This window comes from Protopterus annectens, chromosome 2.part0 (genome assembly GCF_019279795.1).
Source record: "Protopterus annectens isolate FY-2018-M chromosome 2.part0, PAN1.0, whole genome shotgun sequence".
In the NCBI taxonomy this organism is placed as follows: domain Eukaryota; kingdom Metazoa; phylum Chordata; order Ceratodontiformes; family Protopteridae; genus Protopterus; species Protopterus annectens.
This window is the reverse complement of record NC_056728.1, coordinates 1,007,256,709-1,007,282,062: the sequence shown is the minus strand read 5'-3', so window position 1 is coordinate 1,007,282,062 and position 25,354 is coordinate 1,007,256,709. Positions and strand designations below refer to the sequence as shown.

Below are 25,354 nucleotides of genomic sequence, written 5' to 3'. Positions count from 1 at the left end.
CCGTCATGACCTTGGTGAACACACTGGGGGCTGTGGTGAGGCCAAAAGGGAGGACCCTGAACTGATAATGACTGGCCCCCAACCGAAAGTGGAGAAACCTCCTGGATCGCTTGTTCATTAGAATGTGACAGTGCACATCCTTGAGGTCTATGGAACACATCCAGTCATTCTCCTGCAGAAGGGTGAGAATAGATTGAATGCTGGCCATCCTGAATTTCTCCTTGGTAACGGACAGGTTCAATATAGACAGGTCGAGAATTGGCCTTAAGTCCCCCATCTTTTTTTTGGCACCAAAAAGAACCTGGAGTAATTGCCTGATCCGGACTGGCCAGGGGGTACGCGCTGGATGGCTCTTTTTCTTAGCAGCTCTTTTCTCTCTAAAGCTGCCGCCTCCCTCTGATTAGGTGGGACATCGGGGAGGCACCCCAACTGAGGGGGAGGATTCACAAAGGGAATAGAGTAACCTCTGGACATTATTCGGAGCACACAGTGATCTGTCGTGATGGACTCCCAATGTGCTAGGTGTTCCGAGAAACGCCCCCCCAACTGCCTCCAGAGAGGAGCAGTCGGGCAACCCCTCAGGGTTGCTGCGCGGGTCAGTCGGAAAAGGGTTCCCTCGACTTGAAATTCTTTGGCACCCTTATGCCTCTCGGCCGGCGTCTGCCTTGTCCTCCCCTGCCTCTGAAGGACGAAGGGTCTGGAGCGAAACGGGATTGTTGAGATTTCCGGAACCACATCTAGTTTTGTCCTCTCTGGTTCCTGGAAAAGGACCTTTGAGGAGCCGAGAAGCGTATTCCGATGGCAGACGTCTTCCCGCCTTTCTCGCTCTGGAGTAGCGTATCAAGGATGGTCTTGCCAAACAATGTAGAACCGTCAAAGGGAGCATTTGCGAAGGATGCCTTGAAGGGTTCCGCAAAATCACAAAGACGGAGCCAGGCATGACACCGCAAGGCGATGCCTGCTCCGCTGGCTCTAGCCGCCCCCTCCGTGGCATGGAAGAGAAGCTGCATAGAAGTGTTGGATACCGACTTTAGAGTGGCCATTCGTGCCGAGAAGGTTTGTTTGTCCTCGGCCGACATGGACTCCGGGGGTGACCCAGCGTACACTTTTATTAGATCCCGCTGAAGGCGAATCATGTGTGCCAAGTAGTTCAGCGCCCTTACAGAGAAGGTGGCTGAAGCGAACATCCACTTTCCAATGCGGTCCATTGTCCGAGACTCCTTGTCAGGAGGATGCCGAAGACACACTCACCCCTCCGGATCCGAGACTCGGCTCATGGCCCCGAGAGCTCGGATCCGAAAAAGGACCTGACAAACTCGAGGGTACAGCCAGCGAAGTAGAAATTACTATCGGCACCGACTCCCCGGCTCCAATGCTAACCGGATCCAATGGCTCCGAAACCCAATAATGGATCAGAGAAGGAGCAATGGGGGCAAAGAAAGGGCCCGTGCCCCCCCCAGAAGGGGGGGAGGCAAGAGCACTCCCATCTGCATCTCGGCCTGGAGGAAGCAATGCATAATCCGGTCCATGTCCGCGTTCGAAAGGGTCCTCGATCTAGAAGAAGCCGCCGAGGCTGGCCGGGAAGGCCGCCTCAATGACCTCGATGGTGAGACCTTCACGGGAGAACAGAAATGCTTAGCCGGCGGGGCCGAGGGGGCAGAATCAGCCCGCTGCTTGTGGCTCCTATGCCTCTCCCTGTCTCTCTCCTTCTCTCTATCTCGCCTATCTTTCTTTCTGGAGTCCCTCTCTCCCTGGGACACAGTGGGAGTTTGAGTCCCGGCCAGGGGAGCAGGAACAGTTGGCTGAACAGGAGGAAGAAGCAAAAGGCCCGCAAGGATTAACTTGGTCCTCCTGTCCCTCAAAGCCCGAGGGTTGAAGGCGGCACAGATCTGGCAGCCTGATGATAAATGAGCCACCCCCAGGAAAATAACGCACTGAATGTGGCAATCGGCTGGAGACAGCTTATGGCTACACACACACACACACACACACACACACACACACACACACACACACACACAAAATTTAGTTTGAGAAAAACAGAGCAAAAAAACCCTATTAAAACACTCACAAAACCGCCAGGAGCTCGTCACTCATGCTTCAAGAAGCCGCGGCAAATGAGATCTGAGGACTGGAGGGAGGTAGCAGGGTATTATGGGTAAGGGGGAGGAGCTTGGAGCACAAATCTCTAGCTTGGAAAGCTGCTGGCTCGGATCCGGGTCAGATCCTATGCCCACAGGTTGCTGATCAAATGAAGTTAACTACTTCAGATCTGCCAATTTTGAACAAAAGTGATAATTTTCCCCCTATGGGTGCTGTCAAAAGATAAGTGCTTGGTGAAGGCAGAGGGAAGTCATTAGGATTGCTTTCTGTAGGTTTGGGCTTCATCTCCTCCAGATTTGGATGTGGCAGCACCCCATTGCTTTGACCTGTATGAATCCTGCGCCTGGTATCTGGAACCCTTAGAGCATCTGGATTTTCCCCTTTGAGCTCTGTCTGACACAGGAAAGGACCAATTTTTGGTAGGCCAGTGTCTACTGAATCTTGGTGGCTGCACTTGTAAGAAGTCTTTAACCGTTTGCATAGACTTAGCTTTGTCTTCCATTTTCTTTAAAACCTCTTCTGCCTTAATACCAATCAGAGAATCATGCTCTAAAGGTGCATCTAGCAATTTAGCTTTAACATGATCAGGTAAATGTTGCTCCTTTAACCAGGCATGCCTCCTAATCACAGATCCAGTTACTGAGGCCCCGCAGGAGGCCTCTAAGGAATCAAAACCACATTGCAAAGTATGCTTTCCAACTTGTTCAACTGCATGCAATAATTCCTGCAATTCTTTATTTTCTGCACATTCTGAAATCAACATCATTTTCTGTTTCAGCAATCCCATAACATGTTGTTGGTACTTAAGCATATGAAATTGACAGTTCAAGGTCCTGATTGCTAAGGTTGCAGAAGTATAAACCTTTTTTCCCCATCTGTCCAGTGCCCTTGAATCTCTGTCAGATGGGGTAAGATTTTTTGCTGTTGAAGCCTTAACTCCCTTTGGACCCTGTGAAATAGTTTCAGGATCAGCAGCAGGGTTTCTAAATAAAAATATATGTGAGTCAGGGACCCTGTAATATCTGTCAGGCTTACTGGGAGCTGGAGGTAAGGAGTCACGGGACAAGCTTGACTCCGAAAAAACATCATCTAGAATGGCTAAAACAGGGGGAATGGCTAAAGGCCTGTGCTGAGGGAGAAGAAGGAAATCCCTGAGCCTCTTTTTTGATTCTGAGAAGTCTCGACTCTCCACATGGGTGTCGGTAGGGGCCTGCGACTCGAAGGTAGCGGGTATCAGGGGCTGCGAAAGCGCCTCACTGAGTACCGGTGAACCGGAGACTGGCTTAGAAGTTTTGTCGTCAGTTTTGGATCTCAACTGCCTTTCTCTGTCCTTTTCTTTGTGTTTTTTATGTACTCCAGTAGTCAGATTGCTATCCAAAGACATTTCTGGGTAGTTAAATCTGTTTCCAAAATACTTTGAAGCAAAAATATACCGATGCTTAATAGTGGGTTGGTTAAATCTAGCACAAAACCGACAGCCAGGCACGTTGTGATCAGGGCCTAGGCAAGGAATACAGTATAAATGGAAATCCTTATGAGGTATTTGCTTCCCACAAGTAATACAATTATTAACTTTTTCTGACATCGGTAAAAAGCAAGAAAAAAGTTTCCCCAACAGGGTACTTAGCTTTAATGAAGACTTCAGTTATGAAACTCAATCTCAAATATTTCAGTAGTAGGCCGACTGGCACTTACGAAATGCTTCTGCTTTGGGCACCACGCGGCAAGAAAGACTAAAGAAAATGGCGTTAGCTGCAATGTTTTATACCCCTGACGTCCTGACGTCATGGAAGAGGAGACAGCAACCGACGCAGGACCCAAGACTTTGGAATTCAGGCCGACTGAGGGCAACCTAGCAGCAGATTACCCAAATGTAATAACTGCAACAGTGAAACATGAAGAACATCTGTAAAATACAATCTTTATGGCCTAAGCCACGTAATTTAATTTCAGACTATTTTCCAAAGTTAGCTGGACTGAGACTAACCTCTTCTCTTCCAGTATCCTGTTACAACATATTCATTTCAACAGTTACAATACAGTCTTATACACAGGTGTATTTCTTTTTTGTCCAGCAAGACCCTCTGTTCGTACTTTTTTAACACAAGGAGCTTTACAAATACATTTTTCAGCACAAGCATCTGTACAAATTGGTTTGATATAAAAATGACAATTCTTTACAAAACTCCAGCTAACTATGCTGGCATATGTTACACATGCACTACCTTACTTCTCCTGGCATAGCTGGCAATACCTTACATCATCACAATCATACAGACGTCTTCTGAACAAAAAGCATTAGTAAGGGAACATTTGCTTAAAGTTTGGGAAACTTGGAGACTGACTAGTTATTTTGAGGAAGGAGAAATTTAGAGTTCTTTAAAAGGACTGTTGTTACTCAGAGGCAGTTTACAGAGAGTTGCTGGTTTCACAGTTTATTTTATTCATTTTTTTTTTTCATGTGCTGAGATTGGAGTGTTTTTATTTAAGTTAACAGTTACCTGACACAGGTCAGGATCATCTGCAAGTTAATCAGCTCATGTAATAGAGGATACTTGTCCACTAAGATGGAGAGATTTCCCTGGGGAACCACAAACCACATTACCTTCATCTGACAAAAGGACAATCAGGATAGCTTTAGCCTTTTTCCGTGCATTTTGTCAATAGTGCATACTGTCAGAGGCAAAGGTAGAAAGGTATACAAAAATCTTCCCCTGACTGTGGAAGGAGAATTAATCCACTGTCAACTCCACTTTGCTTTACTGAACTGAGAGGAACAGGAGGAAGAGAACCACATTCTCCTGTGCTGTGTACTGACAAATTTCCAGGGTACCCCACTCCTGGAAAACTGGCAAGACAGGTTTCCTTTATTCTATTTCAAGAAGAGGGATGAAGCTGTGACTAAGGGAGCCTGAAATCATATTCACTGCATTCAGAATGGCAATGGCTGTAAAAGTAATGTTGTATTCTAACCTGAATTGCCTCTCTGCAAAAGAGTGCAAGTATGTGTTGCCTTGTTGGTTCAGGTACGATATCACAGCCTGCTTGTCTGACTGAAGCAGGAGAAAGTTCTGGTCTCAAGTCACCTTCCAGAACTTTAGAAGTAAGAAACATTGTCACCAGCTAATGATATTTTATGTGAAGGCCTCTCGTGTGTGGCTCCACATTCTCTGAATCAGGAAGGTGTATTCATTGAGTTTTTCTATGAGTAAATGATGGCCACTTGATCAGAACTGCTAGTTTCCATTTATTTGAATTTACACTTGCTAGTAAAAATCCTTACACAGTGTAATCCACTGCAGGATCTTAACTTGTGCAACACTAATGTGTGCTGCATTGGGGAATTTTTCCTTTCTCCTCTGTAGTGTGACTGTGGAGTTAGTATTTACAAGTGGCGTGAAGCCTCCTGCAGACATGCCTTCTTCAATGAGAACAAGTGAATTTTAAGAAAGCTGTTTTCTCACTAAGTTGTAACAGAGAATTTAAGAGTGATCACATTCTGAATGCTGATAAAGAAAGCCTCTACAACTCACTAGTGAAGCATTTGTCATTAAGACTGATAGGAATGACCAATCACTTCAGTCAGTGACAGAGGTCTGGCACCAACAGCTGGTCTGTGAAGCATACCACTGACACCTCAGTGTTCAGTGTAGCAACATAATTTTCTAGTGTGCAAAATGAACTGTGCAGACTGTACCCACTGCAAGACTTAAAATTTTCCTGGATGGTTCAAATCTGGACCCTTCTCTACAACCTCAACAAAGCCACCAAGATTATGACTTACTGGGTACTATCTTCAGGCAGGAATGATTTGTAGAAATAAATATCCAACACTGTCTGCGACAAGGATGTTCCAAGTGTGGGAGCTCTTAACCCAGTCTCCTTGATCCCTAAATATATTAAACTAGGGGTCATTTGCCTATATCCCAGTGGCTTCCACTAAAGAAAGTATATTTGGAAACTGGTCTCTCACATCATGGGTGCAGAGAGATACAGCCCACCTGAAAAAATGTTTTCATTTCGGTCAGTACATTTATCTATTATGCCGAGATCATCTGTTGTTTCAGGAAAGTGTAGATTATAGGTTTTGCATCAACTTGTCCAGCATTTGCAACCTGAAGTAGATCAAAGCTGGATCACACAGTGTAGGATGGGATTCCAAAGATACTGAGTCTGTTCTTCTGTTATACAAGGTAACAGTAAAGCCACACATGGAGTACTGTGGCAATACTTAAGGACAAACAAAGGCAGGGAATTCAAGATACTGGAAAGCATACAACCTATTTACCAAAATGGTGAATGAATGAAATAACTGTGCTACGAGAAGGGACGTGGACTGCTGGGCATGTATATACTACTACTCCTATACAAGTATCTTACTATTTGGGTGTAAGTGGGTAGCTTCACTTAACGGGCTGCTAGAATCACAGGCAAAGATATTTCTTGCCACAGAGTCAGTGTTTCATGTAGTCATCTCTTTCCCTCTCTTCATCCCAGTTTTGTACTTTGGGTGTGACGACCTGCTGTAATGTGCTGCCCATTTTTGTCAAGCATGCACTATATGTCACTGGACTGTAAACATGTGGCACTGTACAGAACTGGGTACTCACTCTGACCTTAATCCTTACTAGGCAGAAAGAGAACTATCAAAGCTTCTGAAAGCAACTCGCCACAGCAATAGCCATAGGCTGGCATGTGTCACTGATGGATGGGTAAGGGACATGAAGCAGTTAACCTGAAATGGTGTAGCTGTTATACCAAACATAGAAAAGGATCAAAATAGGCTATATAACTTTATTCTCTCTCTCACTATATATATATATATATATATATATATATATATATATATATATATATATATATATATATATATATATATATACACACACACACACACACACACACACACACACACACACACACACAGACATCTATATCAATATATGTAGAAATAAATTGATAATTATAGATATTTACAAATTTAGCAGCGACTGTTGTGGGACAGATAAACATTTAGTACTGCGATGGATGATTCCAGCTTTCGAACAGTCAGAATAGCAAAATATGTAAAATGAGTCCATTACTGTTAATGAATTTAAAGCTGTAATGTTACACACACACACACACACACACACACACACACACACACACACACACACACACACACACACACACACACACACACACAGTTTACTTTCTTTTTTAACTAAAACAAAACATCAAACTTCTAAAATGTTTATACCTTTCTGGAATGGAAGCTGAAGCTGTGTGAGAAATGAGAGATGATGGATCTGGCAGTGACACACAGACAGCAGTCTCTTGGAACGTCTGGGTTGCCACTGACTGTTTATCTCGATCTTCTAGTCCATCAGCAATATGCAAGGTATGGCTTTACACACAATAATACATATTGCCACAGCAGGATTAAAAATAAGACAATAACAAAAAGTATTGTAAACGCAGTCAAAGCCTGGTAAAAGGATTTAAAAGTGAACATAAAATTTTAAGCCATTCCTTAAACTTGTTTTGTCTGCAAAAGAAAATGCATGATGTCCTTTAATTTTAGTACAGAATACTTCCACTTCTAAAAAAACACTATGAGCAATGCATTCATAAGTGACTTACTATTTTACTGCAATATTTGCAAAAGTGTATTTATTGCAAAAATACTCCTTCTAATGTTTCACATAATGTTCAACTCGCAACACAAAGTAAGGATACAGACAGTTTGTTTCATAAACTAAATGCGTTTCCCTACCTATTGACATTAATCTAATTCTATGATCCTCCCCTATGAAGCACCCGGGCACATTCAACCAGTTTCCCAATGATCCAAAAATGAACCATAACTTTGCTTTTTTAACAGCATTTTGCAGCTTACTGGCAGATGTTCATTACAAGGATCAGTGCTGGAGTATAAATTCTAACACATTAGCCACACACAGATGGACATGCGTCCTTCTGGCCAGACATTTCACACACTGACATCTCCGTAGTGTCAAGGACATCAGCAGGGCACTTGGCTGTAAACAGGACAGCAACCTAAGTTATCTTCAGTTCTTATTTACCATAATATGAGTATAAGCTATCAGTCTGTCAGTTAATTCCAGACCTCTTCTAAAGAGATAAACACTGCATCTGGGCAATTGTACTATTATCTTATCTAATCAGAGTTCCATTGCTATTACTACTGTTTGCGATCTACTTTAATTTGTGTCTTTCAGTTTTTCCCGGTTAGGGGTCGCCACAGTGGAACTCCGGTCCGCTAATGATTGGCAGTAGATTTTTACGTGCTGACTTGCCGGGCCTAACGCACAACCTTCAACGAAGGAATGCCCATTTACGCATATCGCCACACAGAAGACGCTCTAACTGAGAATCAAACTGGCAACGTCTAACTGTGAGGCGACAACGCTACCGCAGCACCACCACCGCAGTCTACTTTAATGCCATCTGTTATTTAGGGATTATTTTTGGTGCTCCATGATATCCCTGGAAAAGGTCACCTATGGAGGGCAAATATTTTAAAAATACTACCATGCTTAATGCATTTTCTTCTTAGAAAAGGAACATCAGGTCACCATTTATGAGCACTGCAAAACCTTTAATAACGGTTGCATTTAGAAGTATGGGGCATCGTACGGTACTTTTGAAAGCTCTCTCTCAACAGCCTGCTGTCAAGCCTCTTGCATCCAAAAAAACTGAAGGTTACAAGAATCTTTGTAAGAACTCAGTAGCACACCCCTCAGTCATTTCAATGGATACAACCAGACTATATAAACAGACACAAGGAAGCAAAAGGCTCTGTCAGTGATGGGAAAGAGCAGCACTCCTTCAATCAATGGGAAAAAAAATGCAGACCTCATTCGCCTTAGAAATTAGGGCTGGGATGTTAGCAAAAGTACAGTTGTGTAAAATCTTACCAAAACAGTTGATGCCCTTTGCACTGTTGCAGTATTCATAAAATGCAAGATTTCCTGCCAAGGATAGCCCAACGTCCGGTCAGTATTCCAAAGACTTTACATGCTTCTAGCATCGTATATCAGATGTATGTACCCTGTGTACGCATAAAAGCATACAGGTGACATGCAAAGACTCCATACTCAGTACTGAAGTGACCCACTTGAAAGGAGAACAAGCACGTCCAGAGAGAAAAAGAAAAGTACAGTTGTGTACACTTACCATAAATGTAGATGTTCAAGTGTATTCACTGTTGCAGTCATTACATTTGGGTAATCTGCTGGCAGGTTGCCCTCAGTCGGCCTGATTAACAAAGTCTTGGGTCCTGCGTCGGTTGCTGTCCCTTCTTCTATGACGTCAGGTCATCAGGGGTATAAAACATGCAGCCGATGTCATTATATCAGTTTTTCTTGCCCCAGATGTCAGGTGCCCCCCAAATGGGGAGCAAATAACACAAAAATTATACCTCCAACCTAAAGCAAATACACCAAAAGGGCTTTTAAGCATAGTAAAAAAAAGCACAGGTATAGCCAGAAAAAAATAGGGAGCTGGAGGGAGGGTAACGAGGACTGCAACAGTGAATACACTCGAACATCTACATTTATGGTAAGTGTACACAACTGTACTATGTTCTTCATGTTTCACTGTTGCAGTCATTACATTTGGGTAGACTCCCAATGCTATGGTTGGGTGGAGGGAATTATACAGCATTAGGACCAGCTATAAGGCCCTGCAGGACAGCAGTGGCAAAGCCAGCTCTGGATTTAGAGAAAAGTGGTAAATGGTAATGTTTGGTGAAAGTATGAACTGAGCTCCAGGTAGCAGCTTCTAGAATGTCCCTGGTAGGAACACCTCTGAGAAAGGCTGTTGAAGTAGATGCAGCCCTGGTGGAATGGGATCTGATCCCCTGGGGGATAGTTTTTCCACGGTGCTTGTAGCAGAAACAAATACAATGGCTTATCCATTTGGAAATGGTTTGCTTTGGAATAGCCTTTCCCTCTGTCCCTGCAGCAAATGCTACCAGCAGTTGGTCAGATTTTCTTTGAGATTTAGTCCTGTTTAAGTAAAATCTAAGCTGTCTGTGTACATCCAATGAATGCAGAATCCACTCCCCCTTGTTCTGTGGATTGGGAAAGAAAGTTGGCAAATGAATTGTCTGATTAAGAGCCACACTGGATACCACCTTAGGCATGAAGGATGGGTTTGTTCTGAGACATACCCTGTCCGCATGAAAAATGATGAAAGGCTCCACTGCCATAAGAGCCTGTAATTCAGAAATCCTTCTAGCTGAAGTGACTGCTAAAAGGAAAGCTGTTTTCCAGGAGAGAAATTTTAAGTCTGCAGTAGCAGCTGGCTCGAAAGGAGGGAGAGTTGAGTGTCTCCAATACAAAATTAAGGTCCCCAGGCAGGGGTTGGAGATCTCCTGGGTGATCTTAAGTTTTTGGCCCCTCTGAGATACTGCTTTAGCAGAGGATGAGAGAAGAGGGGAGGTTCTGTGTTGTAATGAGCAGAAATGGCTGAGACATGGACTTTTAAGGAAGAAAAGGACAGGCCCTTGTGAAGCATCTCAGTTAAGTATTGCAAAATCTGAGGAATGTTGGGCATTGCTGTGCTTATTCCTTGAGATTGATTCCAGACACAGAATCTTTTCCATTTGTCATCATAAGATTTTCTAGTACTAGGTCTTCTCGCCTCCAAAATATCATTCATCACAGGTTTGCTGAGGGATGCAAAGGGTGAATTTAGGTGATTAGCCATGCTGCAAGATTCAAAGTTTGGAGCCAAGTGTGCAGAGTTCGGTTGTTCTGCTGAGACAGTAAGTAAGGTGTCTGAGGCAGGTGCCACGGTGGAAGGTGTGACACACTGTGCAGGACTTGGTACCAGTGTTGGTGAAGACCAGTCTGGAGCAATCAAAATCATTCTTGGTTTATCCTGTTTGACTTTTAGTAGAACTTTGGAGAGCAGAGGCAGAGCGGGAAAGGCATAGACTGATAGTTTTTTCCAGCTGAAGGACAGAGCATCCACTTGCCAGGCATTTTTGTGATGCATTCTTGTGCAAAATTTGTCCAACTGATAGTTATGGGGTGAGGCAAAAAGATCTATGTCTGGACTCCCCCATTTGCGTGTCAACATGTTGAAAATCGATGGTTCCAGTTTCCATTCGTGTGGGTCCATGAGATTTCTGCTTAGTTTGTCTGCCAGAGTATTCAGCTTTCCTGGCAGGAATTGAGCTTGTAGTTGTACTTGATAGCTCAAGGCCGTGTTCCACAATGCCATGGCTAGTCTGCAAAAGGGGTAGGAGTGTGTACCCCCTGCTTGTTTATGTAACACAACTGTGGTGTTGCCCGTCTTTATCAGTAATTGTCCTGGATGAAGGTAGTCCTTGAAGGCTGTCAGTGCATTCTGTACAGCTAGCATTTCGTTTTGATTTATGTGAAGGTGCATTTGATTTGGGCTCCATTTTCCCTGAATGCACTTCCCTGCCAGATGAGCACCCCATGCATAGTCTGATGCATCTGTAATTAGGGTTTGGGTGGCAGGGGGTGGTGTGAATGGCAGCCCCTTGTTCTGGTGGCAGTCCTCTGCCCACCATAGGAACTCTAGGCGCAGGCAAGGTATGATAGGAATCATTGTTTCCAGGCTGTGACCATGCTGACTCCACAGACTTTTTAAATACCACTGAAGTTTCCTCATATGCAGTCTTGCATATGGAATTAGAAGCATGCAGGAGGCCATGAACCCCAAGGCTTGCAGTATTTGCCTTGCAGAAAGCAGGGTTTTTGTGGCAATCTGTGTGAAGTAAGTCACCAAATGAATCTGCTTCTCTGGCGTAAGGAAAGCCATCTGGGCAGTTGTATTCAAGCTTGCACCCAGGAATGTAATTTTTTGAGAGGGTACCAGTTGTGATTTCTTTTCGTTTATAGTGTACCCTAGACAAGTTAGAACCCTTTTTACAAACACCAGATGTTTTAGAAGAATGTCCTTGTTTTCTGCCTGAATTAGACAATCGTCCAGGTATGGATATATTTGAATATTTCTTTGCCTGCAAAATGCAATTACTGGAGCCAGGCACTTTGTAAAGACCCTGGGCGCAGTAGATAAGCCAAAAGGCAGTGCAGAGAACTGATAATGCAAGTAGCCTGCTTTGACGCTGTGGTTTCTTCTGCAAGATTCCCTGATTGGGATATGCAGGTAAGCCCCTCTTAAATCTAGAGTTGCCAACCAGGCATCTTTGCCTAGCATAGGAAGTAACCGGTGATGAGTCAGCATCTTGAATTTTGGGATGTCCAGAAAGGTGTTCAGAGTAAATAAGTCCAGAATTGGACGCCAAGAGTTGTCTTTTCTGGGTAGCAGGAAAAGTCTTGAATAGAAACCTGGTCCCTTTTCCTCTTCTGGTACTAGTTGAATAGCCCCCATGTTCATGAGGGAAAGTACTTGTTTTTGGGCCTCTGCCCACTGATTTGGGGGCAGGTCTGGCCATCTGTTTGGAATTGGCAACATGTGGAAATGAAATCTGTATTGCTGTGATACTATATTTAAAACCCATTTGTCCTGGGTTATAAGTTGCCAGTTTTTTGCATGAAGAGCCAGTTTTCCCCACAAAGGTGAGGCTAAAAGGTAAGTGCTTGTTAAGTGTAAAGGGAAGTCATTGAGACTGCTTACCATATGGAGGTGTCTTGTTGTTTCCAGATTTGGAAGAGGAGGCACCCCCATTGCTTTGTTCTGAAAGTCCCTTGGGACTGAAACCTGGTGCCTTTGGAAAGTCTGGGTTTGACTTGAGTGGCTCTCGAAAGAACTGGAAAGGACCAGTTCTTAGTAGGCCAGTGCCTGCTAAATCTTGGAGGTTGCACTTGTAAGAAATCTTTCACAGTTTGCATAGATTTATCTTTATCTTCCATCTTTTTTAGAACTTCTTCAGCCTTATTACCAAAGAGACGGTCCTGTTGTAAAGGAGCATCCAACAATTTTGCTTTAACATGATCAGGCAGAGTTTGCCCTTTGAGCCAAGCATGCCTTCTTAGCACAGACCCAGTTACAGCAGCCCAGCAAGAGGCCTCCAAAGAATCAAAACCACACTGCAAAGTATGTTTTCCAACTTATTCAGCTGAATGCAACAGATCCTGTAAATCTATTTTCCACACAGTCAGAAATCAACATAATTTTCTGTTTAAGCAGTCCCATGATATGCTGCTGATATTTTAGCATATGAAATTGACAGTTTAAAGCCCTGATTGCCAAGGTTGCAGAAATGTAAACCTTCTTACCCCATCTATCCAGCACCCTGGAATCTCTATCAGAAGGGGTAGGATTTTTAGCAGTAGAAGCCTTAATGCCCTTGGGACCCTGAGAAATGGTTTCCGGATCCGCAACAGGATTTTTGAAAAGGAATTTGTGGGAGTCAGGAACCCTGTAGTATCTGTCTGGCTTACAAGGAGCCTGAGGCAGAGAATCAGGAGCCATACTAGATTTTGAAAAAACATCATCAACAATGTCTAGAACAGGAGCTATAGCCAAAGGCCTATGCTGGGGAAGAAGAAGAAAATCCCTAAGTCTCTTTTTAGATTCAGAAAAATCCCGACTTTCCCAGTGGAAATGTTCCCTTAAGGTATGTAGTTTCCCCAAAAGAAAAATCCTCATGGGGAGAAGCAGAAGGAATGGAATCTTCTGCATCAGAGTCCTCATAAGTATGTATAGACAATTCCTGTTCATTAGAAGAGTCAGAAGAAATAGAATCCTGTTCTGAAGATTCATAGTCAATCTCTTGCCTAGGCCTCTTAGAAAGGGGGGGGGGGGGTAACCCTGATCAGAGTAATTAAATCTTCAGCCATTTTGATCATTGGTTTTTTAGGCATAGGGGCCTGCACATGTGGCCTAGGCATCGTTTTTAGGCATAGGTCAAGATTTTGGCCTTAGTATTGAAGATGGCATCGGTCTAATGTACAAATCTATAGGCCCGAAAACACCCTCAGAAGCCGGTGCCTGCACAGCGGCTCTGGACCCATCCAAGGTAGAGACATCCTCGGGTTCCATAACTGAAGCATCTCGCGGCATCCTGGACTCTGAATGGGTCTCAGTAGAGGCCTGCGAATCAGAAGTAGCAGGTATCAGGGGCTGCGAAAGCACCTCACTGAGTACCGGCGAACTGGCGACTGGCTTGGGAGAAGCGTTGTTGGCAGTTTTGGACCTCAACGGCCTGTCTCTGTCTTTTCCTTTGCGTTTTTTAGGTATTCCGGTAGTCGGATTGCTAACCGATGATATTTGTGGATAATTAAAGCATGAGCCAAAATATTTAGAAGCAAAAATGTACCGACGTTTGATAGTGCGTTGATTAAATAAAGCACAGAACCAACAGCAAGGAATGTCATGGTCAGGGCCTAGGCAACGAATACAGTACAAATGGAAATCCTTATGCGGTATTTGCTTCCCACAAGTAATGCAATTATTAACTTTTACTGACATCGGTAAGGAGCAAGAAAAAGTTTCCCCAACACGGTACTTAGCTTTTTAGTTGAAGACTTCAGATCTGAAACTTGAAAATGAAAATTTCAGGAGTTGGCCGACCAGCACTTGCGAACTGCTTCTGCTTCCGGCACCGCGCGGCAAGAAAGACTGATGTAATGGCGTCGGCTGCATGTTTTATACCCCTGACGACCTGACGTCATGAAAGAAGGGAGAGCAACCGACGCAGGACCCAAGACTTTGTTAATCGGGCTGACTGATTACCCAAATGTAATGACTGCAAGAGTGAAACATGAAGAACATCAGAGGAGAGAGTCAAAGACACCTTGGCCAGCAGAGTTCTCAAAAGAAGAAAATAAACAAAGGGAGCAGGAGGGAGGAACTGAATATTGCAATAGTGAAAAGAAAGACATAGACTGTTATGGTAAGATTTTACCAAAATGTACTATGTCCTTCCATGTTACTGTTGCAGAAATCAAAACGTGGGAGAGCAAAAAAGCTACTGACAAGGCTGGGAGGTGGAAGGCACAGAGGAGTCCTCCACAAACTCGTGAAGGATAGCCTCGGGAAATCATGTGTGGGGCCTGGAAATGACATCCAGCTTGTAATGTTTGGTAAAAGTGTGGACAGGGGACCAAGTGGCATCTTCAAAGATCTATCCAAATCCTTGAAGAAAGCTCCAGAGGAGTCACTGCCCTTCTAGAATGAGCCATAATTGAAGCAGAAAGCTGTTTTCCATGGAACGAATAACAAAAGAAATGGCCTTAGAAATGGTTTGCTTAGAAACTACTAAACCCAATATCCTGGTATGTTCAGATTTGCAGATAGCCTTTGTCCTATCCAAACAACACCTAAGCTGTCTATGAAGATTCAAAGTGTGAAGAATCTTCTCACTTGGAAACTGCACAGAAGGAAAAAAAGGAAGGAAGCTGGGTAGACTGATTAGAAGTTAACTCAATGACCACCTTGAGCATAAAAGGATTAGTATAAAAAGACACACTGTTTCTATGAAAAATCAAAACGGAAGGAACAGCCATCAGAGCCTTAAGTTCAGAGACTCTCATGGCTGAAGTAAGGACAACCAACAAAATACTCTTACAGGTGTAGTGCCGTAAAGAAAAAGAAAAGGCAGGCTTAAAGGAGCCTGTGACAGTTTTGCAAGAACAAAATTAAGCTTCCAAGAAGGAAGAATAGGTTTTCTTGCAGTTTGATACAAATTACACCTTTAAGGAATTGTTTGACCCAAAAACAACAGGCCAAAGGTGGATTTAAGGGCAGACTAGCTGAGAGTGCTGATAAGTGAGCTTTAACAAAAGATGTGCTAAACCAGCAAGAAGCAGTTCACACAATTAAGAAAGGACCAAAGGGACACCTCTGAAAAGGGATCCTGGTGACACTTGAGACTCCATATAGAAAATCTTTTCCATTTAGCCATACAGGATTTTCTGGTAATGGGTTTCCTGGCCTCTTGTAGGACCCTAAGCATGCCCTCAGAAAAGTGGTGTTTAAATGGAATCAAAATCATATCACCCAAAGTGTCAGCTGAAGAGTAGACAAGTGTCGGTGAATAACATACCCCTTGTCTTGCATGAAAAGATCCATCCGGTGAAGTAATTTGTGATGATTTTCCATGGTGAGGTGAAAGAGGAGTGGGAACAAGTGCTCTCTAGGCCAAAAGGAAGTTACCAGCAAAATTCTTAGGGAGTCCCTTCCTGATCATATGCAGGACCCTGGGAAGAGGAGGGAAAGCATAGAGGAACATCCTCTTCCAAGAAAACAACATCGTATTCCACCTTCAAGTACAGAGGACTTGGGGATTAAAACAGAAGCAAGGAAGCTGCCTGTTCAGAGGGGAGGCAAAAAAAGAGCCACTTGAGATATATCCCACTGATATACTATGTCACGAAAAACCTCTCTGTGAAGCATGCATTCATGAGATTGTGTTCTAGGCCTGCTCAGGGAGTTTGCCACTAAGTTGTGTTTTGAAGGGATGTAAACTGCCTGAAGGGTTACCTGACTGTTGATCACCAAATCCCAGGCTTGAAGGCCTAGTCTGCAAAGAAGGTAAGACCTTTACCCCACCCCCACCCCCCAATTTCTTGATGTACCACATGATGGTGGTGTTGTCTGTAAAGACCTTTAAAGGGCCTGAAAACCAAAGACAATGGGAGGCCTGAAGAACAAGAATGAACACACTCATTTCTTTTATGTTGATGTGGTCTGACCTCTGATTAAGGGGGCATACACCCCGAGCCCTCATGTCTGCTAGAAGAGGCTTGCAACTCCAGAACTTAAGCATCTGTAAATAATCTCTGAATAGGGGTAGAAGCCTGGAAAAACAGCCCCAGCTTGAGGGAGATCATCTGATTCTATCAGTGCAACTCAAGTTTGCATCTATGAAGTAAGGGAACTGGAAAATCCAGAGGGTGACAATGCTGCAGCCAAACCGTCTTTAGGCACCACTGAAGTTTCCTCATGTGAAATTTCCAAAGGTGTATGGGAATGATAGATGCCATGAACCCCAGTACTCTGAGAAATTCCCTTGCAAAAATGAGAGGAAGAGGAAGCAGACAATGAAGCAGGCTGTCAGAGACACAACCTTGAATGAGACAGAAGCCAACACTGGAATGGTTTGATCTCTGCAACCCAGAAAAATGTGGCCTTGAGGAGTCAGAGTGGACTTCATGAGACTGACAGTAAATCCCAGACTGTGCAGGAGGATCACAGTGAAGTTCAGATCCTACAAAATCCGGGATTGGGAGGGAGTCTGTAGAAGCTGGTAGTCCAGATATGAGAATATCGGTTTACTATGGTTTGTGCGAACAACATTCTGTCGGCAGCACTGCTGCCGAAAATGAGAGTGTCGTGCACAAAACATAAAACGATGGGACAGTCGAACACACTTATGCGAATGCCTAAGTGTATTTGACTATCTGCATGGAGATCGTGGTACAATGGGGATTGGAAATTCATCCATATCCCCACTGTAGTGCGATCTCGGAATTAAAATGTATTAGTGGGGGGGGGGGGTGCAGGGTGAATTGCCCCCCTGAAAAAAACGTGATATGTCACACAGGAGTCTGATTTCCATCAGCTCCTATATGGCTAACACAGAATGGTTTTGGCCACAATGTCGACTCAAATGTGTCGATCATTTGGGTTGACATTGTGGCCAGTCAGAATGTGTGTGTTAGGGTTTACTTTTCGTTGTTTCGAACGGCAAATATTTTGCTGTTCGAACAAACAATAGTAAACTGAGAATATCTGGATTCCCTGAAGCCTGCGAAAGGCTATAATAAGGGCAAGACACTTGGTGAACACCCTTGGGGTCACAGAAAGATCAAAATGGACAGAAACCAACAGTCTGAAGTTATATACTGCCAGAAAAGGAGGGATAGAGAATGCTTAAGATGCAGATGAACCTGGCTGAGAACAAGGGAAAAAAGTTTGTTATATGAAGGCAGATTTGCCCTGAAAAGGGGACTTTTGAGTTTTATCAGTGATAATATGGTTAGGAGTCCTCCTTCCTTTATTGATCTGATGAGGTTGCCTACAGACAGACAGGCTTAGAAAGATAGTTTCTCTGAAATCTGGGTGCAGGACAAAGGTTTATGAACTTGCATCACTTTTTATCTTTACTGTCCAAAGGAGCTTCTAGAGCTTGGCCTCAATATCATTAGGTGAAGCCTGCAGAAGCAGCCAAAAGTACCTCCTCATAACTGAACCAGCTCAAGAGGATACATCAGGAGCATCATAACTACATCTGACAGAGTGAATGACAACCTGACAAATGGAACTTATTGAGTAGAGGGTAGCAGTCTTTCCTCAGAATCAGGAAGGTCAGACACCCAAGCTGCGACAAAAAGGCCAAAACCTATTTGGTCATATGGGTGTGATAATTGTCTTGAAGGCCAAACTGGTAGAAGTTTACACCCTTTTCCCTAACTTCTCCACAACCCTACTGTCTTTATCAGAAATGAGGAGTTTGGAAGAAGGTAAAAACTTGGATGGCTTGAAAGACACACCACAGCAGGATCTGAAGAAGGACACTTAATACTTAAAGGCCTTGTGCACTTTATAAAAATGGTCAGGCTTCTTAGGGGCTGGAGGTTGGGAATCAGGAGCCAAAGAAGCAGCTGCAATGTATCCAACACGGCATCCAACACAGAGGGACAGCAAAAGGTTTATGAAATTTTACCTGCAACAGCTCATAATACCAATTCTTAATATTACAGACCTGTGATCAGTTCCACTTAAAATACTCCATCATGTGAACCGCTGTGTCCCCAAAGAACAACTCCTCAAAAGGAGAATCAGGACTGAAGAAATCCTCGTCTTTAGACTCACAATCCATGGAAGACAGAGGTAATCCAGAGGGCTTGAGTGAAGTCTGGTATCCCATCTGTGACGCAGAGGGTGAAAGGACCAAAAAGAAACAGAGTACAAAGAATTAGTCTAGATAAAATCACTTTAGCTAGCAGATCTAGGAGACTATCTATGATACTTTCCCTGTGAGAGGAATAAAGACGCCTTGTTGAAGTTTGAAGTAGTTTATTCAGTTAAGTAGGTAGATGGACGAGTGTTCTTGTTCTAATATGGTCTCAAGGCCATCAGAGCACTGAACAAGCCCTGAGTAAAATCCTGCCATTTCCTCTGAGGATCCGTAGTAATGGGAGGAATGTGCTTAGTTTTCTGCTTCTTCCTCAGTGGGATATCTGCTTTGACCAACCTTGGAGGCTTGAAGCCATGTGTAGACTCAATAAAGGTTCCAGAGACCTTTTCCCTTATCAGAATCTGGAGAATCTCCCTAAGCCCTTTGGAAGTGATCAGCTGTGGTTCCCCTTTCAAAGTTCACTACTGGTATTTGCATTGGCTCAAGAGGACGTACGAAAAGCCAGTTCCATGACAACCTCTGAGAGAGTCACGACAGAGGAAACCATTGTCTGCACCAGATGGTCTTCAGGGTCTTCATTCACCTTGAGAAGGATGTCTGTTGGATGTTGGACAGCAGCAAAATCAGACTAAGACTTCTTGGCCTTTTTAAAAGACGGCTGTATGTCAGGGTGGGTGGGTTCAGCCACTGTACCCTGGGTCAAAAAGTTTGAGATGTTGGTTCTCAAGATAAATAGATACAGAGGAAAGACAGTTGTGAAGCACTCTGGGTACAAAGGCCTGACAAATGGTACACTAGGTATGATCATGTACAGCACACCTAGGAAGAATTAACACTTCTTGTGAGAGTCTTTATGGGGAATCTTTCTCTCACACAGGCATTTTCCCTTCCTGGAAGACATGATGCCTAAGTACACAAGTAAAGGGAAAAAAAGGAGGAACTCCAATGGGGCTTTTATCTTTAAACGGCTTGGGAGAAACCAGCTCAGCAAAGGGTGTTCAGACCAATGTACAACTGTGGAATTCCGACTGGCGGCAAAGAAGGTCTGAGTATGGAGTGTTCGTACATCACTTTTATGCCTTATGCCTACATGTGGAGTACGTCTTAAGTACAATGCTAAAAGACTGTAAAGGCTTTGTTATACTAGCTGGATGTTGGGCTATCCTTCACAGGAGATCCCACAAGTTATGAATACTACAACACTGATATGGAAGAACATCAAACCACAATAAAAGCATGTACATTCAAAATGAAACCTAAGCCCCAACTACAGAGTATTTTGTTCTTTCTAGCTAGAATATTGTGCAACAGACAGAGTAGAAGGATACAGTGGGAGCTCCTATTGCTGCAGCAAGCATGTCGTATTAACATCTATGGTTGTTATGAAAATATATATCATAAGGATGATTTGCTGCAGTATAAATTATATACAAAGGAAGAGTTTTACAGCTGTTTGTTACCCTGACGGTAGATTAACCCACTCTAAAGAGGATATACAGTGGGCTGGAGCACTGGCAAAGCCTGTCATGCTTCTGAAACAAAGCCAGTTTGCATTGTCTAGAGAATGCGTGCATGATGGTTCAGACTGCACTATCACAAGTACCTCAGAGATGAAAATTTAGTGAAGAAAATACATGTAGTGACAGCTATTTTATATAACTGTGAACTATCAACATGAGTGAAAAATAAAGCAATAATAAACAGTGCCACAAAGTTTAGGAGCTTAATCTTCTTTAACGGAATTATGAATATTTTGACTCTGTAAAGGGTCCAACATTTTGTTAGAACTCTTTACAATACTGGGCATAAGTGTCCAAGACCATCCTATAGGTAGGTAGTTAATGCTTTCCACGCCCTCTATATGTAATAAAGAATACCTTTTTTGCCACCCATGTAGTCCTTGAACCATTTAGCACTCTTGGTGTCTACTCCAAGCTCAGGCAATCTCTTTACTAAAGAAAACTGTTTCAGGGAATATGAATTTCATAACTTTCTATGTAAGATCTGTATAATTTCACTGCTGGTCAGTCAGACAATATCCAGTACCGTCAAAGTGGACAGTAGAAAACACATTCTCTGAAACAATCACATTATAATGCAAGTAGGTTGTTTCAAGTACTCCTGTAACTAAGTGAAGAATGCACAAGTCAGGAAAAGTGTCATCACCATCAGTGTTTGAGCAACAACATTTTTACAACTTAATTGCACTGTACTCCATGCCTCAGTGGCTCTTAAAAACATAAAATATTACTAACAATTTACACAACTGTATGTGTGTGCATTTCCTATCTACACATAATAATATACTTACATATCACACATTATTTATATTTTTGGATATCTGTGTGCTCGCATACACGTGCGCACACAGATATACACAAGATATGTATACATGAAAAAGAACACTGAAGTGAATTACAGTAGTTTTGCAGCCTTAAGGAGTATGCCTTCTCCTGCCCTCAAGGAAAAACATTAACCCACAGGGAAAACTGGTATGTTGTGAGCAACTCCTTAACAATTGGGAAAACGAACCACAAGCTACAGACAAGCTCAGATGAGACTTCAAAGAAACCAAGCAGTTATAACTTGTTTAGAAAATCGATACTGCTTTAATGAAAACACATAAAACTGAATAGATGAACACATTCACCCTTAGCCGGGCTTAACAGCAAAAGTGCTCAGTGATTTCTACACAAACTGTAAGTGTTTGATTCCTCTGAAGTCTCAAATGAGCTTGTCTACAGTTTCTGGTTCTTTTCCAGTTTCAAGGTTTCTCAACAGCTTCATTGCTCACCAAGTACCAGCTTTTCTGTGTTTTAATTTATACAAGTGTAAGTGTGTGTATATATAAAATAATATATATACACATACAAAAAAGGGGGAAGGGGCTTGTCATACAGGAACAATATCGGCATACTTATGTAAGATCCGTGTCTCGTATTGCTTGTTTAAACCATGGTTTATTAAGATAAAACAAGCTTGTCTTGGCACTTATCCTGAGGGTCTTCATTTCATATATTTCCTCGAAGATTTCGCCTAAGTCATGCACAGTTGCTAAATCCTAATTACATCTCTGCCCTTAGCAGCAGAGTTTTTTTTTTTGTTTAGTTCTGATAACTATCACTCTCCTCCCCTTACCTATCACAGAATTTCACAAAGTCTGTTCTCACTGCCATCTATTCTATTATACACTGTACTAATGTAACAAAACTGCAGGACTAAATTCTTACCTTATTTGACATTATTTTATTTATTTTTATTTTACATTTGTTTTGTAACTATTATTCCTAGCATACTGATTACAGGCTGCGGCCCTAGGTCAACTGTTGCCCTAGGCAAAAGGACTCCATGGCTCCCCCCACCACACTACCTTGTGCCCCCCATCCTGGTCTACCAACACCAAATAAATACTGGAAAAGCACCCCTGCTAGACCAGCACCCTAGGCGGCTGCCTAGTGGGCCTTTGCTTAAGGCCGGCTACAAAGTGAGTTCACATTTCCTTAGATAAGGAGCACAAATCACAGTAAAGGTGCAAACTATGTAAACTCCACTGTCCCAATCACTGCCACTGAATGCGATCTGTTTAAGAGCTCGTGGAATAAGCTTCATTGGAATTTACATGACTTTTTAAAGGGATATGCTGATCTGATGAAGCTCTGACAATGGCTAAAGTGCTCATCACGTTTTAACTTATTTTTTTATAAGAAAGTGATCTTTTCCACAGATCTTACATAGAAAGTTATGACAATAATCTGTATTAGCAGCTTGTATGCAGATACAATTCCTATATAAATTTCTAATTTTTTTACTGCTTTGTTCTTCCCTAAAGAAAGTAGGCACTATCCTTTAGAATGGAAACTTCATTTCTTTGGTACTAGGTTATGTTGTCTGTCTATATCTATCAACATTTATATACGTATGTGTGTGTGTATATAAATATATATATATATATACATATATATATATATATATATATATATATATATATATATATATATATATTTTGCAGGGGGGCAAGCCCCCACACCCCCAGCTATTTAAATACATCAACTCCGAGATAGCACTACAGTGAGGAAAAGGGAAAATTTCTAGTTCCACGTTGTATGGAGATTTCCGGTCAGAACGTTTGAAGTTTTAAAACTTCGATCATATGGTCTCGACCATATGACATTCAAAGCTTTAAACCTTCCAATATTCTGAAGGGAACCCATACATACATACATATATATATATATATATATATATATATATATATATATATCACACAAAAACACACACATATATATATATATATATATATATATATATATATATATATATATATATATATATATACACACACAAACACAGAAATACATATACACACACACACACACACACACAGAAATACATATACACACACACACACACACACACACATATATATATATATATATATATATATAGGTGCAAGTCACATTCTCAAAATATTGAAATCTTGAATTTGAGTATCTCAAGACTAAAATAAGGAAAGTCCAGTTACACAAAAGTCCACATAACCGAATCTGGAAATGTCAAGTCACCGATTGTGGTGGTGCACTGTGTTAATGGATAGCTGGAGATTCAGGTAAGTGTTTATATGTTAAGGGTTTTGGGTAGGAAGTTTACTGTATGTTAGTGTGTTGGTAAGTTGTAGGTGTAGGTTACGGTATGTAGGTAAGACTGTGTGTGTAAGTGTTGAGAATGGTGGTGTTTGTACATATGTGATGTGTGCTTGTGCGAGGGGAATGTAGATTGTGTAGTGGTGGGTTTATTGTCTGTCTTTTTAGAGCGACCTCGGAGTTAGTATATATAAGTAGCGGGGGTGTGGGGGTGCAGGGGAGGGCTTGCCCCCCCCCTGCTTATATGTAGGGTAGTTTTGTGTATTTGTGTTGTTGTGTTTGTGTGTGTTTAGTTTGTTGTAGTGTGGGGAGGAAGGTGCATGTGTGTTTGCATGGTGGAGGGTGTATTTAAAAGTCGCGATTTTGAATTTTGCGCTTTTGGAGTTTCGGTATTTTGAATTTTCAGCTTTATAGTCTCGAGATACTGAAATTTGAGATTTCAGTATTTTGAGATTATAAAGTGAATCCATACATATATATACATACATACATACATATATACACACACACACATATATATATATATATATATGTATATTACACACACACACACACACACACACACACACACACACACACACACACACACACGCATAAACCTACACAAGCAGTTAACCATTTCTTCATCCTTACTTATATACAGAATATACACATACACACACTCACAGAAACACTTACTTATGCACACATAACACTAAAACATTCCTGGGCTCTGTAGTACTTTCAGCCCTTCATAATGCACTTTTAATTGATGTATTATTTAAAAAACAAAAAAAGCAAGTAGAAGTAGAAATTGTATTCTTTGTAATTGGTATTTGTTTTCTAAACTCTATGATCTTACTAGACAACTGTAAAAATACCTGAAAAGTTCTAGGAGCAGCAACAAGCAAATCCAGCTTTATCAACTAAAGCATTATTATTGATCTCTGGGCTAAATATCACAGCACTTGCATTTTATTTTTCTTTGACTTAACAATGAGCCACTGCAAATGTAGTGAGTCATGATCCTGTGTATTTATAACTTCTGAAACTAAACACTGTGACACGTTATTTATGGTAAAGTGCTTAGTTAAAAATTGTCATTGTTAGAATGAATGTTTGCTTCTTTTAAAGTAAGACAAAAATAGACATTATTTTAAGATCTGCAATGGCAGAATTAATACTGTTCTGCAGTAAAACCCTCTCCATTCCAGCTCCTGTATACAATATCAACACAAAGCCTTCTGTGGTGTCTGACAACTGCTTTCTACTTAAACCTAAATGTATGTACTGTTAGATAAACTAAACTATGATAACAGATGAATGAAACAGACACAGCATCTATACTACTACTGTCCTGGTGAATGTTTTGGCATAGGTTTTAATTAAAAATGAAGGCATACACGAGTAGATATAACAATTTTTAAACTTCAGAGCTGTAAAAAGGTAGACCATACACAGTACAGCGGCAATCAGTTAAAATGCGCCCTTATGGAAAGCAAAAGACAGCATGTTCAAGGTTAACATCAATGCCAGAAACAAGGATATATATATATATATATACACATACATACACACACACACACATATTATAAATATATATATATATAGATACACACATGCACATACATACAGGTGCATTATTTGCAACAGTCCCTGAAACTGGTTAATATAACTGAAACCTACAGTGCCCTAAAAATTTGAACAAATCTGCAAAATCTCATAGATCATTAAAATCAAGAATATAAAACTACCTTTGTTCAGCTTCTAAAAGTAGCCCCAAAAAGTGAACCAGTTTTAAATGGGAGGAAGCAATCAG

General features: G+C 42.0%; 1 protein-coding gene across 13 annotated transcripts in view; it reads right to left on the bottom strand.

Annotated features, from left to right (window-relative positions):
• LOC122793337 (PDZ and LIM domain protein 5-like) overlaps nt 1-25,354 on the bottom strand; it is a 2,364,325-nt gene that overhangs the window by 826,253 nt on the left and 1,512,718 nt on the right. For all 13 annotated transcript variants that reach the window (XM_044061256.1, XM_044061255.1, XM_044061265.1 and 10 more), the window contains one exon: nt 7,346-7,492. In XM_044061256.1, coding sequence (XP_043917191.1) covers nt 7,346-7,492 — 147 coding nt within the window. The remainder of the gene's footprint in view (nt 1-7,345; nt 7,493-25,354) is intronic.